Raw genomic sequence first — 16,352 nt, 5'->3', positions numbered from 1 at the left:
CTGACACTGTCTACATCCTCTATTTTACCTGAAAGTGTTCTCGAGGTGATGAAGAAGAAGAGGAAACACTGGCTAGGATGGGAGAAGGAAGGAAAAGAGTGGAGACCCCCTCAGAGGCCAGGAACACCAAATGAGCAGAGGAGGGGCCACCATGCCTGAGACCCATTAGGTGCGGCAGGGTTGACCCTGGGAGAGCGAAAGGCAGATGGAGCAGGAGACACAGGCTTCTGTGTTTCTGTCCTCCCTGACCAGCACGGATGTACACTTCTCCAGAGCACTCCTCTGAGAAGCACGGCCCTCCGCCATGCTGAGGTCGGCAGGTACCCCCACAGGCTGGGAGCTCCACAGCCTCGGTCATCTGCTCTCTCTCCAACACCCGCCCCCCTCAGCTCACAGTAACCCGGCTTTCACCCCAGGGACTCGACGCACATAGCCTCTTTGATGACCAGAGATCTGCTAAATTGCCTAAATGCCTTCTCTGCTGCCTGGTACATGCCACGTAGAGCTTGCTAGCAAGACACGCAAGTAGCCGGGCACCCGCAGCACCGACCTCAGCCGGGCTCAGGTCAAAAATGCAGAATTCCAGGCCCAGCCCCAGCCCTGCCCGTGCAGTCTGCACCTTAACAGGATGCCCGGCTTTGGGAAGTACTGTGTTTTCTGCCCATCTTTAGGCACTTCTTCCTGCACTCTGTTAAATCAAGGACTGGGGGCTGCTGGCCCACACATGATTTTACTTCCACACCCCAGGGACGGTTAAGCAATGGGCACAATTAGAACCCTAACCCTGGGTTTTCCTTCTCTGGTCTTAGGCTTCTAAGGCCAGGTCCCAATGGGGAGGAAGTCAGCATATGGAAGGAAAAGAGCCAAAACACAGAAGCTGGACGTGTATCCCTAAGGCTGCTCTCTCAGTTAGGTTGTAAGTAGCTTAGTTTTCCTGGCCAAAGAGAATTTATTTGAAGGATACCGGATTTTTACAGAACTGATGGAAGTCTGAAGAGCCAGGCTTGGAAATAGGTGGGAATCTGGACCACGCCGAGGCCTAAGAAGCAAGATAGACAAGAATGGCCTTATGGTGAATGGAGTGCGCGGGAGGGCAGAATCCCACCTTTGCCTTTTTCGTTCTATTCTGCTGGAGATTCGGGTTCCAGGGAGGGCTTGCTGATCGGCCCAGCTAGAGCAGGCCTGCTCCTGGGTTAGGGATGGGCCCTGTCAGGCTGTATTTGGGAGGAGTTAATGCCTCAAAAGGAAACCTGAGTGCTGTTAGGAAAGCGGCAGAAATGGTAGAAGCTTCCAGAACAACAAAGGTCCTCTCAGAGGTGTCACTACTTCGCGCAGTTGGATTGTGGAGCCAGTCACCCTGCTGTCCTTCATTCTCTACAACTTCTGCTCTAGTAATTCTCTCTGTTACCTCTTGCCAAATTGTCATTTTTGCCCTAAGTTTCCCCCACACTTGCTGGTAACTAGCTGCATCAAGATGCTCTTAAAACCAGCCAATGTCTCCCCACTGCCTGCAGGGAAGAGTCCACATTTCTTGGTGGGCATCAAGCCCTGGCCTTACCTGGCTTTCCATCCTTGCTTTTCATTTTGACCCCCACCCTTGCCAAATACGCCCACCAAATACGTGGGACCTGGCCGAATTTCCAGACTCTGCCTTCCCAGCCCGGGCCTGTCACCGTACCGTGGCTGGAACTGGAGCCCACTACCTTCCCGCCCATCACCCAGGATCTCCATGTCCCGAAATCCTCCCCACTGTCTGCACTTCACCTGGTCCTTTCAGTCAGTAGGCTCATTCCACCTGCCCCACATCCCGTGGCCTGTGACACTAAGCAAATCTGTTGGCTGGGGATCCATGGCTCTCCTGGAAGGCCTAGTTACTCTGGAGCTGTTTGTAAGTGTCTTCTACCCTTACCTGGTCTGGCTCAGGGACACTGACTTGAGCCTCTCACCCTGGCTCCACTGGGCTAGGGCTCCGTCTGTGGTCCTGTGCGCCTCTGTGTATCCACCCTTCTGACTCAGCCTCTGAGTGTCCCTGCCTCCTCCCGGGATCTCAGATAGGAGTTCTCTGCCTTGGCCTTGGCCCAGATGAAACCGCCATTATGAATGGCATCTGTCCAGGCCAGTTGGCTCCTCCTTGGTTGCTCCTCCCTGAAGCCTTCCTTGGTTTCTCTAATGCCAACTAAGCACGCACGCTCTTTCTCTCTCTCTCAAAAAAATTCATCCTTCTATTTACATTTTTTTTTCAAAGTGCCTTCATATACGTCGGATTACAGCCAGCCTAGAAGAAGGTGGAGAAGACCAGGTTTTATCCTCAAGTAGGAGATGAAATAACCCAAGTTCAGAGAGATGCGGTGATTTCCCAAGTCTGCACAGCTATTCGTGGCAAAGACAGGACGAGTGCCTGGATCTAACTGTCGTCTCACACCTGTCTGGAATTCCACAGCCCACTATTACTTAGGAATATTCACCTCGTTTGGAACTGTCTTCCATCAGATCCATACCGGGAGCCCTGGATTCCAACACTCCCCCTTCAACTTGATGACAGCCAGAGATCAGAGCCAAAGGCGTCCTTCGCAGACATGACACTTCTCTTTCCCTGCCCCTTCCGCCGTAAGAAACGGAGCTCGGCAAATCTGGCTTTCTCTGCTGTTTGGGTTACCAGATCTGTGTCAATTCTCCTTTGGAGCATCCGAGAGGCTCTTAGCTCAGGCTGCTCTGACAATACCATAGACTCGGTGGCTTAGAAACGAGAGGCATTTCTCTCGGTTCTGGAGGCTGGGAAGTCCAAGATCAGGGCGCTGGCCGATTTGGCTCCCCGTCGAGGATCCAATTCCTGGCTTGCAGGTGCGGGGCTGCCTTGCTGGGTCCTCACACGGCGGAAAGAGAAAGCTCTGGTCTGACTGCTTCTGTGGACCCTAATCCCACGATGGAGTCTCCACCCTCCAGACGTTATCTCAACCTAATTACCTCCCGAAGACCCCCCCTTCTAATACTAACCACACTGAGGGGTAGGGCTTTGACATAAGAATTTGGGGGTGGGGGTCCATGACAGATGTCAGCTCTGGCATCCGCAAGCTGCAGAGCGTAGAGCCTGGCTCTCTCTGTGCCTAACGGATTTGGGAAAGACGATGAAGCCTGAGTAGTGAGCGTGAACGCTGCTGGCCGGAGAGTCAGCGCGAGCCGGGAATTGAGCACCGTGCCTTTAAGAAGGCTGAGGGCACGTCTCTGGGGGTGGAGCCCGCCCTGCGATCCATCCGAGGGATTGGAAGTTGCTAGGACCTGCCTTTGTGGGGACCAGGCCTGCGGTTCTGGTTTGCAGCTCTGGCACCACTCAGGGCCCTGCTCCCCTACTTCCCTGCTGCCACACGACTCAGCCTTGGCGCCGGTGAGCACCCTCCCACCCACACCCCCACGAGCTCTCTGCCATCTCTCCAAGCCCAGCGCTGACGGCTGTCATTTCCAAACTCTTCTCCAGGCCTTTCTTCTCCCTTTCAAGTTCAGGCCCTTCTTCTTAGTGAAGAGCAGCTTCTCCACGTGGTCCCTCTCCTGCCTGTTGGCCTGTGCTGGGGGTGGGGGAGCAGCTGAAAGTAAGGAGGAAACCTGGTTTTCCAGGCTGACCTTCCTGGGTAAAGACGAGCCACCCAGGCTGCTGGCGAGCCTGTGCTGTGAAGTGTGTGGGTGTGGGTGTGGGTGTGGGTGTGGGTGTGGGTGTGTGTCCGTCCTAAGCTGGAACTGAGAACTCTCTGGAAAGGGGCAAGGTGTCCTAAGCCTCCAGTATTCCAGGTGCATGTGGTAGGTGCAGAAACACCTGGCAAGGATAAAGAAACACAGATTAATGGAAGGAGGACGAGAAGTGGAGACACTTGCGTTCTCTCTCCAACTCCCCCTGTAGCTTTTTCGCAATCCCCTTGGCCTCCCAAGGCATCCTCATTCTAGAAAAAAGGCAGACAATTCCATCCTCGTCTCCTCCAGCTACCATAAGACCAATGAGATGCGTGATGAGAAATTTTCTTCCAAGGACCAGTGAGTGGAATCAGGTGGATGGAAGTTACAAGGAGGCAGATTTCAGATGAAATCAGGAAGACATGTCCATTTCCCAAAGTCCCTTCTACAGATTCCTAATCACCCAGAGAGTCTTCTGCTCTGGGAACTTGTCCAGCCTGACGGGTCGGTCATTTGACAGTAGTCCTGCATGAGCTCGGAGGGCTGTCCCCTTTGAAATGTGACAGTCTGCATTTTGGTGAGTGCGGACGGGCTTCGGGAAGAATCTATGTGGAGCTGTTAAGTATGTTGGGTGTTCTGTGCCATTCCCAGAAGCCTGGCCGAGTCTTCTCCTGGGATGGGAGCTAGGTACCGAAAGCCAGGGAGCCGACTGACAGCCTGGGCTCTGGGGTCACAGAAGTGCCTTGCCATCTTCAGGGCACCTTGAGTCGAGAGCTTCTGAGTCCGCAAGGTGCATTGACAGAAGGCACAGGCCCTTTCTAAAGCCGTGGGCCTCAGTGGGCTGACTGCAGTGGGAGCCACCTCCCGGCCCTGCAGAGGTGCTCAGGGAGGAGGGCGGGGGCGGGGCGGGCCCCCCATTGTGGTTCAGGTGCTCAGGCAGGGAGGCGAGGTGCCCTCCCATGGACATCTGACCTGGCAAAGCTGGAAAGAGATGAGCCCACCTTGCCTTCCAGGTGGTTCTTAGACTGTGATCAAAGGAAAACTTTACTCCCCCCTCTTTCAAAGCCTACCCTTCAGCTCCAAGACTGAGAAGGAGACCCTCTCCTTCCACTCCGTAGCGGCCCCTTTGGTAGGCTTCTGCTTCATTCCGTGAGAACTGACCCAGTGCAGAAGGGCCCTTTTGGCCACGGGCTCCTGCTCCCAGTGCCCCCCCCCCCCCGCAGGAGTCCCCTGCTCTCCTCCCCACCCTACACACCTTCCAGTCCCTGCCTGTCTCCCGTGCAGGGGAGATTGTCTCCTTTAACTTGGGGAGGATAAAATATTTTTGGTAGGAAAAAAGCCAGAGATGAAGGGGATAACAGACGTTTTTTTAGCTGGTCCTGTAGACTGGTCGAGAGCCCAGTTTGGGGGCAGGGGTGGGTAGGGCGGGCAAAGGCTGGAGCTGAAAGGGATGGGTCAGGAAGGCTAAGCACAAGTATAACTGCTTGATCAAGAGAAGATGCCCGGCGGCAGGGCTGGGAGGGCCCCAGCCCCCTCTGGTGCCCTGAGGTCCAGGCAGGTGGGGGACATCAGAGACCGCCCCAGGTGTTGATATGACCACAGGGGACACCAGCAGGGAGGCAGGGCAGGTAGCACCGAGGAGGAAGAGCAGGGCTTCACAGGGAGATGTTTGAGCTCTTGGGAGGCAGGAAAGGGGAGAGGACAAGCTCAGGCCACGTTAAGAAGCATCTATTCAGCTAGGGAAGGAGAGTAACCAGTTCGTTTCATTGCTTTTTCTTGTGAGAGGGACAGAAACATGTCTACAGACTGAGAAGGAGCTCACAGAAAGGCAGAAGTTGAGAAAGGACATAAGGGATGGATCAAAGACACAGGGAGGCAGGGAAAGGGATATCCCCCAAAGAGGATGCAGGAGGGGACCCACGCTGGACTTTATCTCACCATAAAATGGAAGGGAAAGGTTGCTCCCAGCCCCCTGTGCAGCGAGGGGCTTGGGGAAGGGGGAAGTGGCTGTGGTGGGGCTGAGGGGCCTCTGGACATAAACACGTGCAGATGCCACCATACCCAGTTGTGAGCCTCCCCTGGGAATAGAAAGGGGGCACCTGGGGAAATGGCGTGAGCATCACCAGGTGGAACTGAGGAGAGTAGACCTTCCCCTACCCTGGGGTAGGAGATGGGGGGAGCTGGTCTGAAAACCAGGACACCCAGCTCTGGCTCTGTTCCTAACTCTGTAATGATAGGATATTGGGCAAACGGGAAACTCTTAGGATTTCCACTGGCTGGTTGGTAGAGCCAGTGGGAACTCATTCGCCTGGCTTAGGAGCTGATGAAGGTGGGGAAAGCTGGCCGGAGACTCACTGCTGCTCTTGGGAAAAGCAGAGTGTGTTATTAATGGCACTCCCCACTGCCTTGAAGAGCAGATATTCATGGCAAAGCAAATTGCCCGAGGCCCAGCAAATTGTTTCCTAGGGAGGCTGCGGCCAGTGGAAACAATGAGGATCCGGTGTTCAGGACATCGGGAGCCCAGCCTGACTCTGCCTCTGAAAGCTGTGGGACTTTGCTTAGGTCATTGCAACTCTGGCCTCAGTGTCCCCGTCTCCTCAGCTGGGGGGTAATATTTCCGGCCAGCTGGGAGGGAGGGCAGCTCCACATCATCTAGTAAGGGAGCAGCTTCAGAGGAGTTAGACCTTTCCAGAAAGGGCAGGAAGACAGGATCACAACCCCCCCCCCCCCCAGCACAAACATCCCACAGTCTGTGCCCACATCCCACACAGCCGCCCGTCTGCCCCGGTCACATGCCGCAGTCCCCGCACCAGCTCCAGTTGCTGCTGCCCCCAACCCAGCTCCCGGGCAGAGCCGTGGCCAGCACAGCACAGGCTGTCCTCCCTGGTTCGGTGGCCGCACCCAGAACAGAACCAGAGCCGCCCCAACTCACTGGCTGCAGGCAGCTTGTTCTCTGCCCCCTACGGGGACTGGGATTGATTTAGCCTGTTTCCGTGGCAGCGCTGGCAGCATCTGCTTCCCCACGAGGCTGAGTGAGTCACGGCCACCCACGCTAACCCTTGGCACAGCACAACCCCGCCAGCAGCACGGATTAAGAAGTCAGCAAGAAGACGGCAGAGCGCTTTGCACTGTCTGGAGGTTTCCCGCGCTGGGTCTCAGGCCTGGTGCAGGTGGTGCACTGGGCACAGGGGCCTGGGCAGGGCTGACCCACCCGGAAACTGGGCAGGCTCTGCCAGTGAGAGATGGTAGAGATCGGCTTCAGAGTGGCTCACCTTGGCCGCGGCCAGCAGCTGCAAGGCTTTATGGGAGAGGACTACAAGTTTTCGGGCTCGAGGTCCAGTGCTCTTTTTACCACCCAATGACCAGCTCTCAAACATCCTTTCCATGGCCACCTCTGTGCCCAGATTGGCCCAGGTTCCTTCTGGCTCTCATTCCGGGACCTTCCTGCATGACACACGGCTGCCCTCCCCTCTGGGCAGCAGCCCTCACTCTGGAAAGAATCCCTCCCCTCCCTGAAACTTACCTTTCCCTCTTCCCGATCTGGGTAAGCTGAAAGAAGGCGTTCATCCTATACCGTTAATGGATGGTAGCAGGTTATAGTGTTACCCTCAAGTTATTACACGTAACCTTGACTTTGAGAGACAGAGCATCAGTCTAAGGGATGGATCAGCAGCGGCAGCAGCATGTGGGAACTTACTAGAAATGCAAATTCTCAGACCCCTCCCCAGATGCCCTGTATCTCCATCGCTAGGGTGGTGGCTGACGAAGTGTTTGCACAAGCTGTCCAGGTGATGCAAATACTTGCGGGTTTGCTAAGCCCTGGGCTGAGGAAACGGATCCGAAGCGGTGCTTCTGACCCTGTGTGAGGAAGGGAGCGTTTTGGTCCGTCTCTCTGTCTATGCTCAGAGCACAGCTGTGAGGGTCTCTCTGTTTTGTGTGAGCCACACTGGGGGCCTTGGGTAGGCAAAGACCCCAATTGCTCCAATTCGCGGGGCCTCTAGAGTTTTCCTAAATCGTGGCCTTCCTCCAGATTGTTTGCATCCCGTGGAAAGAAACTGGTGTGTTTTTTCCTATGTGGAAAAGGGCAGCGTTACCTCCCCCACTGCAGAGAGGACTTTGGGGGTAGAAGGAAACCCACCCATTGGCAATGAACACCCGGCATCGTGGCTAGGCCCGGGGCCCACTGGAGAGCTGAGGGATTCCAGCTGAAGGAAAAAGCACTGATAATACTTATTCGTCGATGTGCGTTCCTCTTTTATCTATCAGGTTTTGTTGTTGTTGTTGTTTTTGGTTGGTTGGTTTTTTTTCTTTTTTTAGCATTTCTGATCACCTCTGTGCTGGGCCCAGTGAATGGCCCAGCAGCCTGACCTTGAAAGAGCTTGCAGGAGGGTGGGAGCATGAGTCAGAGTAGATTAGGCTCTGCCGAGGGAGCAAACAACCCCGAAGCGTCCGTGCCTTAACGGAACATAACACAGGCTTAGCCGGCAAGTGATTCCTGCGGAGACCTGCTCTGCTCCACAGAATCACTCAGAGGCTCCGATGACAGAGAATCCACACCTCGTGGCTACCTTGGCCACTGCAGCAGCAGCAGAAAAAGCTGGAGAGGGCCAGGCACCTGCCCAGAAGTGAGTCCCGGCACTGCTGCTGGCCACGGAACAGAATTAGTCGCGTGGCCCTGCCTCACTCAAGCAGATGCACACAGCAAGCATATGCAGAAAGGAGAGAAGAGTGGATCTAGTCGGATATGAACAGACGTCCCTGCATGGAGAAGACCGCTCATTTGTGCCTTTACTTACTCTTTAATAAATGTTGCCGGGATGTTTACCACGTATCGGGCATTGGGCCAGGCCCTGGGGATAGCGTATCACCAGGGCAGCTGCTTGGGCAGAATCCGGGGGGGAATCATTAGCAGTGTATTCTGTAGGAAGAGCGCCCCCTGGAGTTGTGTGATGCAGGAGCCCTGCTTTTATTTTTCTTGCTTAGGTTATGTCTTGTCGTTATTTTCTGCCTTCCACACCAGAAGGGAAACTCTGAGAGCAGGGATTTTTATCGGAGTTGCTCACTGCTCCATTTTTAGACATTTAGCACAGTCCCTGGGGGGCTTGGCCAATACTTGGTAAGTGAATGATTAAAAATGGATAATTATGAGCTGTGGTTCCCACCGACCCCTGCCCTCGAAGAGCTTATAATCTGCTGTGTCAAGAGGTGTGTAAATTAAATAAAGTATAAAAAGAACTGTCATGCCGGACAGGGTGAAATCCATGCCGGGTAAAAATCGGGGCTGTAGAGCTTGGGAGGACAGAGAGGCAAAAGGTCATTTTAACCACAGGCGGGGTCATGGCCATTTGCAGGGGAAAAATGAAGATCCAGACAGGTTAATGGGCCTGACAGAGGGTGAGTTGCAAAGCAGGTGGGCGGACCCTGCCATATCTCTGGGTCTGGTGTTTTCTCCTCTCCCCACACCAGCCACTAATATATCTGTGCAGCAGTCCGGTTGTCCGATGGCTTGTCACGTCTAACTATAGCTCCCCAGGAAGGCTTCAAAGACACCCCCCCCCCCCCCACCGCCTGCCAGGCGCCGAGCCTCAGAATTTGGTTCGCTTTTGGTGTTTTGCGCCCATCTGCTGGGAGAGGTAGGATGTGTTGGTTGGGCCCTTCCTGCCCTGCTCTACCTGAAAGCAATTTCCCTCGGGCCAGCTGCCCAGACAGCCCCACGGAGCAGGTGGCAAGTCACAGGGGCATCTGCAGAGAGGACGGGAAGGCCCCATCTCAGCAAGGCTAGACAGAGAAAGGTAGACGATGGTGGAACCAGAACCTTCCCTGCAGGCAGGAACGGGGTTCATTATTTTCACTTAAGCTTGCAGTGAAAACATTGACATAAGCTTCCCATCTGGCTTCCAAAGCACTTTGGAAATTATTCCATCTCAAGTCCATTAATTTTACGGGGGCTCTAATGATGGGGCACTTTGCACCGTTCCACTCTCTCACCGTAGTGTCCTTCATCCCCACGCTGCCTCACTCCTGCTTCTCTGTCTCACCTGCCTGCCTTCCCCTCCTGCAAACCTCTCCCTGACCAGGCCCCAGGCCCAGCTAGCAAACCCTTCCTGAGTGCCTGCTCTGCAGAAGGCCCATGCTTGGGGCTGGAGAGTCCAGGATGAGTCCGACAAGGCAGAACCTCAAGGAGCTTTCTGTGACATGGGTGTGGCTCAATCATGACACCTTCCTTAGATCCTGCATTTGCCCTGTTCCACCTTGTACCCTCCCCCTCTCCCAAAACACTTGTCTTCCTCAGACCCCCCTGTGCGCCCAGCAATGAGCTGAGAGTTTGCAAGTTCATGTAATTTTTCACACCAGGGAGATTCTATTAATATGTCCATTTTCTAGATAAGTAAATTAAGGGTCTCAAGGTCATGGAAACTGTCCAAGGTCACGCAGCTAAGCAACACCCAGCTGGGATCCCTCCCAGTTGCCTGCCTTCAAGATCCATCTTTTTCCTACTGTACGACGGTGCCTCCACCAAAACTCGGCAGTTGACTGTCCGCAATCAGAACAAAAAGAACAAAGAAACGTCTAGGCCTTTAACACTATCTCCAGCAAGCCTTCCTTTGGAGAGTTAGCTTAAAAAAAAAAGTCTAGGGATTTTTTTTTCTAAAGACCAGGGATTAGAGATCAATACCTCCTCATATTCCTGGAGTTTTAAAAACTGGATGTTTTGATCATTCGTCCACCCCCTAGAGAGGAGGAGAAACCTTTCTGATGCTACCACATTCGCATTCTGGTCTGACACATGGGCTGTGGCCTCTGTCTCAGAGGTCATCCCTGGGAATTCTGGAAACTGCCCAGATGCTGGGCTGCCTTTTTACAACTTCAGAGGGGGGTTCGATGGTCTAAGAAGTGATCGGCCCTGCTGGTCTACTGGCAGTCTTTGCTCAGGGCCTTTTTTCACCCTGTAGTCCCCTAGGAAGGGCAGGACATGGCAAAGAGCCCCGGGGAGGTTTCCGAAGGGTCGCGCGGCCAGGAAGATGGGAAGCACTGGGGAGCGGAATGTTGCTTGCCCTGTGATTTGTACATCACATGTGGCTTTCAATCGTTCTCCTAAACTGGCCAAATTTCTACAGCTGGAGCCACAGTAGATTTTGTTATTCTCGTGTTTGAGGCTGTCGAGTCTTGACTTGATGATTTTTTTTTTTTTTTCGTATTTCACCACGCTCACCCACTCCAGCCAGCTCAAGTTCCCTGTGCCAGGAGTATGGAGAGGAGAGGAAGTCAGGAAAAAAGTAAGAACTCCCCAGATGGTCTTTTGGTGTCACCCAGCTCTCCCAGACAGTGTTAGTGCTGACTGCCTCCGGGAACACTCACTCGCTCAGTCTCTTATTTCACTCCTCCATCAGAGCTCTGCAAAACCTTCGCACCAAGTTTTGTGTTGAAGGCAGCCCTTGTGGTGGCATAACCAGGCCTCTGGAAACTGCAGCCGGAAGGGGGCAGCCGAGGAGCCAGGGCCATGGAAGCTGGGGATCCAGGAAGCATCAGGGATGCCCGCCAGCACGTGGCAAAGCTTGGGACACAGGCCAGGTGCAGGTTAAGGACCCCAGCACAGAAGGGGTCCAGTTCGAGAAAGACTGAGTGACTGGGGCAGGCTATACAAGTGGGGACTCGCTTGGTAAGGGGCTGCAGACATTACCCAGCTTTAGGAGGCCAGGCAGGGATTTGTTACCTCATGCTTGGCATGTGTTTTAGAGCAGAGGCTTAGTATTTGAGCCCCAGAAGCAATAAGAGTAACTCAATGCTAAGTGGCAGGAAGTGGAAGTTGAGCTACTAACATGTCTCCAGCTAACTTCCGGCAGACGGGACCCATGATTTCATCTGCCCAGCTCTTCCCCACCCCCACCCGACCCCCAGGGGGTGTACCCTCTGCCCAGGGACCTTCCCCACCCAACCATGGCTTCTACAGACTCATCAGCTCTTCTGTGTGACATAACCTTTCCCCCTGCACCCCGGTTAACCAGTCCAGGGGGTCATCTGACCAAAGAGAGGCTGCCCAGGACCCTTTCTAGAGGTGTTCAAACTCGGGACCCATGGTGTAACTTCAGCTGACCCTGTCAAGGCCCAGTACGTATCCCCTCACCTTTCCTCTTTGTCCCGACTTTGTATGACAAATTTTCTTTAACAGATGCTCTTGCACAATCTATCCACTAACAGGTTCTCCAGATGGTTCATGTGCCATTGATAACCCGACGTGTTGCCCTTTTCTCTTAGGCCTTGCTCTTGTCAAAAGCCAAAAGATCAAGAAGGATTGAGTCATTTTCTTCATTGGGTTTCACACAGCTTTTTTCCAGAGTGGTCAAAAGATTCTCCATTTTGAAGCAAAAGGCTTCCTTTCAACACGACAGCTCTCTCCCCAACCTCCAGAATCTTTCGTGGAATTCAGAGCTGCTAAGTGACCCTTTTTATATCAGATACCTGAGCCAAACCTTCCCTAATTTCAGTTAACCCCCTCAAGCTAGTAGTTAGGTGAACACAGAGTCAGCTGTCTTTTTAAAGAAACAGACGGATTCTGACCTAAAACCGTATTTCGCTATTTTTGTGCTATGCGCTTTTTCTATCTACTGGCTTGTAAACTTTTGGAGGAGAAGTGTCGAATATCTTTGTTCCCCTTGGCTCCCAACACTTACTCAATATTCAATAAACACAAGTTTATTACATAAATGAATCAATCACATTCCTTAGGTTAAATATAAAATTAATGATTTAAGTATCATTAATCAAATGGATAATCCCACTAAGATGTATTTTCAAGTGTCCCGTTCTATATTAGAGTGGCTTTAAAATCGATCCCAACATTAGTAAAATTGGGCAAAACAACCTGGTTCTTTTCTTTCGCATGTAGAGCAGGGGCACAGAAGTTCCTCCCACCTTGAAGGGGAAAGGAAATTGGAGGGCTCAGGCAGAGGAAAAAACACGCTATAAATGCACACCTTGATTCCTCTTGGAGGCTGGTGAGCAGGTGCGGTGCATATGCAGGTACAGGTGAACACACGGGATTCTGGGTGGCTCAGTGGAAGCATAGAGGGGAGGAGAGATCCTTTGCTCCTGATTGCCTCTCCAGGCCAGAAATGTTCCCAACCCTCTCCTGCTTTAGAACAGGGCAGGTGGCTAGAGGACATCGGTTCTGGCCCACCCAGCATCCATTCCACCCTCTTCTGCTAACAGCACCCTGATTTTCTGCTGGGGACACATCCCTCCCCCACTCTCAGTGCTTGTGACCTCATCGTCCTGCTCTAGAAGCAGATACGCGCCCGCTCCTGGCCAAACGCTGGGTTCCATGTCCCTGGCCACAGTGTGGATTTGAGAGGAGCCCACCCAGTCAGCCCGGGGTAGGTGCGTGGGAGAGGGGAAAGAGGCACTCTTTTCCCATGGCTAAGCCCAGAGATTCGGGGTGAAGTGGGGGAGGTGAGGGGCACTGAAGGGGGGAGTTGGTGCCTGAGAATAAAACTGACCTGCGGTGGTCAAAGGAAGCCACACAAACTGTACTCAGTGGATGGCCCCAGCCGAGCCGCTGCCTCCTCTCAAACCGGATTGAGTGGGTTCTCAATGCAACGGAGGGTCCTCTGCCTGAATGCAACTGCTAAGGGTCCTGCCAATGAGAACAGGGAGCCCAGGGAGGGAGGACCTGCCACCAAGTCACGTGACTGTAGTGCCAACCTGCAAAGGCTCCACTTCCACGCCTTTCCCATTTTCCCCCCTGACAGCATCTTGCACAGGGCAACAGTCCTTGAGAGGCTGCCTGCAAAGCCCAACAGCCCCAGGCGCCCCTCCCTCTCGAGTCCCGCCCCCTTGCAGCGGCCTAGCTGGAGGGGGAGGGGTGGGTTTCCTGTGAGTGCACTTAAATATGTTCAGAGCCATTTTTAGACTTTTTATTCTATAGACCAGAAAATTGCTGAAATTAGGAGACATTTGAAGTTGCTCTTCATCGAGCCCCGAAGAGATTGCTGCTGCTGCTCTATTTAAAAGCCCAGCAGCAGGTTGTTTGGGCTTCTGTCTTGCTGTTACGTAATAAACATAACGTTAAGCTTTGGGAGCTCCCAACACTGGTTGAGAAGGAGGAAAACAGCAGCCTCACAGTGATGCGTGCCCTGGAAATGCTTTGTAGAGGTTGGGAAGAAGGTAACAGAGCTTTTTGTGTTCAATAGTGTTAAAAATAACAGCGTGTGCAGAGCAGATCTTAATTACTATATAAATTCCCAAAGGAACTGGTAGAAAAGAAAAAGGAAATGGAAAAGAGATGGTTTATTCATATAAGGGAGAAAGGTAGTCAACAACCACAGAAGTTGTTTTTGAGAAGACAAAGGGACCAGAGGCGGGGACCGATGTGCTGCAGAAAGGAGAGTGCGTTGGTTTCCTATGCTGTGTAACAAGTTACCGTAAGCTTCATGGGCTTGAGACAGGCCAGATTTATGATCACAGGTCTGTTGATCGGGCCCCTGTCATGGTGTGGGTGTGTTCTCTGCTCGGGGTCTCAGGAGGCTGGAATCAAGGTGTCCGCTGGGAGGAGCCATGTCTGAAGCATGGGGTCCACTCCCGCGCTCACATAGCTTTGGGCAGAATTTAGTTGCCTTTGGTTGTAGGACTGAGGTTCCCATTTTCTTGTTGGCTATCACCGGGCACTGCCCTCAGCTCCTGGAAGCCTCCCACATCTCCTCACCATGTGGCCCCTTCCATAGGCTCTCTCACAACATAGCTGTTAGTTCCTTCAAGGCCCTAGCAAAACCCCTCTCATGCTCCCAGTCTCTCGGCCTTCTTCCATCTCAGACCTCTAGACCCTCTTTTAAGGAACGCAACTGATTAGGTCAGGCCCACCTATCTCCAGGAAGGAGATTATACAGGACATGCACACTGTAGGGGCAAGAATCTTGGGGGCTATCTTAGAATTCTGTCTAGCTCAGTGATCGAACTTTTGTACAAAAGCAGAGCCCCCAAACATGCAATCTTAATACACTACTGTTAGGGACTGATTGTTTATGCCCCACCGGAATTGCTAACCTGCATCGTGATGGTATTTGGAAGAGGGTCCTTCAGGAGGTGATTAGGTTTACATAAGGTCTTGAGGGTGAGGCTCCCACAGAGGGACTGGCATCGTTATAGAAAAGAGATGGAGAGGCCAGAGCTCTCTACCTCCGCCATGTGAAGACACAGGGAGAAGGCAGCCATCTTGAAGTCAGGAAGAGGGCTCTCACAAGGAACTGAACTAGCCCACGCCTTGATCTTGGACCTCCAATCTCCAGAACTATGAGAAATAAATGTCAGTCTGTGGTATTTTGTTACAACAGTCTGAACTAAGACAACCACAATACTGAAGGTCACATTAATTTACCTCAACGTGAGGCTTCTAGAAAGCAGGCTCTCCAAGGACTGTGAAAACATCCAGTATTTAGAGTTTTCCGATAAGTATGTCCTTCCCTGTACACCTCATCTGTTTGTGCTTTTATTCATTCAACACTTAGCTCCTATTCTCCTTTTGGCACTGTGCTTGACCCCAGAGCCAAGTCTTTTTTTCCCTACTTCCAGACACAGTATCGAGCTGAGCCACTCACTGGAATCTGACTTGCCATCCTGCAGGTTGTCTAGAATTTCTGTCATCTGGCTAAGAAGCTCCTGACTCTATTCTGGGTGCTCGGGAGGCCTCGTTGAATCTTGGACGCAAGGCCAACTGACCCAGGTACCCTCGGCCCCAGGGCAGAGCCCAGGAAAGGAGACCATCCCCAAAGCCTCTTGTTCGGGGTCTTTCAGGCTCTTTTAGGCTTTTCTGGTGAAACCTTCTCTGCTCACTCTTCTCTATTCTCCTGCTGAGTGGGAAAATGAGCCCCATGTGACAGCAGTTTGGGGGCTGGGAGCCTTGCCATAACCTTATTCAGGTTGAACTTCCTTAAGTAACTGAGAACAGACCTGAGTTAGATTTCTTAGGGCATTTCTCTGTGCTGAGTGCTTAACCAGGAAGAATGTTAAACAGAGTACTGAGCTGAGGGCAAATAGCTGTGACCAATTCCCTAACCTCAGTCACAGAAGGGACTTGATAGGTTGGACCTTGGGGTCCCCAGTGTCACCACAAGCTAGATCGGCCTCTTCCAGAATCCTTTGCACAATAGCAGAGCTACTGTGAAGACTTTCCTCACCCCCACCCTTGTGCCCCAAGCAAGCGAGATGTTTACTCCCAGCACTAGAAGAAGGAGGGGGTGCAGGCAGAGTCGAGAGGAATGCTAACCATAACTAACCTAAGTCAGATTGCTGGGCTGGCCACTAACCAGACTTCTGCATTGCCCTCCGGGGCCGGCAGAAGCAAAAGGCTGGATCTCTGCACGGTACTCTGAAGGTTAAAGCTCTGATTCGAAGTTTAGCCACCCCCCCAGCTATTATTTATTCCTCCCTTTAAGAGGAGGTGACTTGCTGTAGACAACAAAAAGACCTTGAGACTGACCCCTATCTACCGCCTGTCCAAACTGAAGGGGGTTTCTTAATTTCTCTCAACTTCCATTTCCTCATCTGAAAGAGTAGCGGTAATCATACTTGGCTTGCAGGATCTTTTCTGAGAATTAGAAATTGTGTACCTGGCACCATGTTTGGAAACTACCACTCCCTTGAGAAAGCGTTACTACTGCTGTTATTGTTAGCCCTTCCTCTGGTTGTAAATTTTTCAC

The 16,352-nt window shown here is 52.7% G+C and overlaps 1 protein-coding gene across 9 annotated transcripts in view; it reads left to right on the top strand.

Annotated features, from left to right (window-relative positions):
- PCNX1 (pecanex 1) overlaps positions 1 to 12,366 on the top strand; it is a 230,249-nt gene extending 217,883 nt beyond the window's left edge. For all 9 annotated transcript variants that reach the window (XM_057318460.1, XM_057318458.1, XM_057318457.1 and 6 more), the window contains 2 exons: positions 2,246 to 3,382; positions 6,661 to 12,366. In XM_057318460.1, the coding sequence (XP_057174443.1) occupies positions 2,246 to 2,323 (78 nt within the window). In that variant the 3' untranslated portion in view covers positions 2,324 to 3,382; positions 6,661 to 12,366. The remainder of the gene's footprint in view (positions 1 to 2,245; positions 3,383 to 6,660) is intronic.
- The last annotated feature ends 3,986 nt before the right edge of the window (positions 12,367 to 16,352 follow it).

The sequence above is a fragment of the Ursus arctos genome, unplaced genomic scaffold (genome assembly GCF_023065955.2).
Source record: "Ursus arctos isolate Adak ecotype North America unplaced genomic scaffold, UrsArc2.0 scaffold_25, whole genome shotgun sequence".
Taxonomy (NCBI): domain Eukaryota; kingdom Metazoa; phylum Chordata; class Mammalia; order Carnivora; family Ursidae; genus Ursus; species Ursus arctos.
This window is presented reverse-complemented; position numbering and strand designations above follow the sequence as displayed.